Source organism: Pyrgilauda ruficollis, unplaced genomic scaffold (genome assembly GCF_017590135.1).
Source record: "Pyrgilauda ruficollis isolate IOZ18807 unplaced genomic scaffold, ASM1759013v1 scaffold921, whole genome shotgun sequence".
NCBI lineage: Eukaryota > Metazoa > Chordata > Aves > Passeriformes > Passeridae > Pyrgilauda > Pyrgilauda ruficollis.
The window spans coordinates 1,713-3,062 of NW_024531278.1; the positions used below are offsets into that span (position 1 = coordinate 1,713).

The 1,350-nt window shown below is 70.3% G+C and overlaps 1 protein-coding gene across 1 annotated transcript in view; it reads right to left on the reverse strand.

Annotated features, from left to right (window-relative positions):
• Window positions 1-1,350, reverse strand: part of LOC121365282 (5-aminolevulinate synthase, erythroid-specific, mitochondrial-like) — a gene marked incomplete at both ends in the record, with an annotated part of 12,134 nt that overhangs the window by 1,708 nt on the left and 9,076 nt on the right. The window contains 2 exons of the mRNA XM_041489334.1: window positions 46-314; window positions 1,071-1,235. Coding sequence (XP_041345268.1) covers window positions 46-314; window positions 1,071-1,235 — 434 coding nt within the window. The remainder of the gene's footprint in view (window positions 1-45; window positions 315-1,070; window positions 1,236-1,350) is intronic.

Here is a 1,350-nt window from a genome sequence, read left to right on the forward strand (position 1 = left end):
CGGACCCCCCTCCCCAAACACCCCCGGCCCCCCTTGGGCACTCACGGGCACGGGCACGATGTGGCTGGGCGCGGGCAGCGCGGGCACGCCGCGGTCGCGCAGCAGCACCCGCAGGTGCTTGGCGTTGCGCTGGTGCGAGCGGCGCAGGGCGCCCCCCTCGGGGCCCCCCAAGACCCTCAGGGCCGCCAGGGCCCCCCCGACCACCGCGGGGGGCAGCGCCGTGGTGAAGATGAAGCCGGGGCCGAAGGAGCGCACGGCGTCCACCAGGGCGGAGCCCCCCGCGATGTAGCCCCCCACGGCCCCCAGCGCCTTCCCTGCGGGGCCGGGGGGCACCCCAAAGTCAGCAGCGAGGCCCCCGAAACAGGACAGAGACCCCCGAGCCCCGAGGAGACCCCCAGACCCCCCTGCCACGGTGTACACCCGTGTGGTCCCTGCCCCTCCCACCTTTTGGGGTGCCCCCTCCGTTTTTGGGGTGTCCGCTCCCCATTTTTGGGGTGTTCCCCCCGTTTTTGGGGTGTCCTCCCTGCTTACCAAAGGCCCCTCGACCTCATTTTCGGGGTGTCCCCTCCACATTTTGGTGCCCCCCCCGTCCCGAGGGTCCCGGACACCCCAAGTTCCATTCCCCCCCATTTTTGGGGTGTTCCTACCCCCTTTTCGGGGTCCCCCTCCCCATTTCAGCGTCCCCATCCCGAGGGTCCCGGACACCCCAAGCTCCATCCCCCCCCATTTTCAGGGTCCCCCTCCCCATTTTTGGGGTGTCCCTCCCCCATTTTCAGGGTCCCCCTCCCCATTTTCGGGGTCCCCCTCCCCATTTTCGGGGTCCCCCTCCCCATCTCGGGGTCCCCCTCCCCATTTCGTGCCCCCGTCCCGAGGGTCCCGGACACCCCAAGCTCCATCCCCTCCCCCATTTTCGGGGTCCCCCTCTCCATTTCCAGGGTCCCCCTCCCCATTTTTGGGGTGTCCCTCCCCCATTTTCAGGGTCCTCCTCCCCATTTTCAGGGTCCCCCTCCCCATTTTCGGGGTCCCCCTCCCCATCTCGGGGTCCCCCTCCCCATCTCGTGCCCCCGTACCGAGGGTCCCGGACACCACGTCCACCTTGCCGCAGACCCCGTCCCTCTCGGCGATGCCGCCGCCCCGGGGCCCGTAGAGCCCCACGGCGTGAACCTCGTCCACGAAGGTCAGCGCGCCGTGGGCGTGCGCCACGTCACACAGCTCGGCCAGCGGCGCGATGGAGCCTGCCCGGGGAAATTCGGGGAAATTCGGGGGGTTTCGGGGGATTTGGGGCGGTTTTGGGGCGGTTTTGGGGTGAGCGGCTGCAATGGCGCCGGGCACCACCGGGGGGCGCTCTGG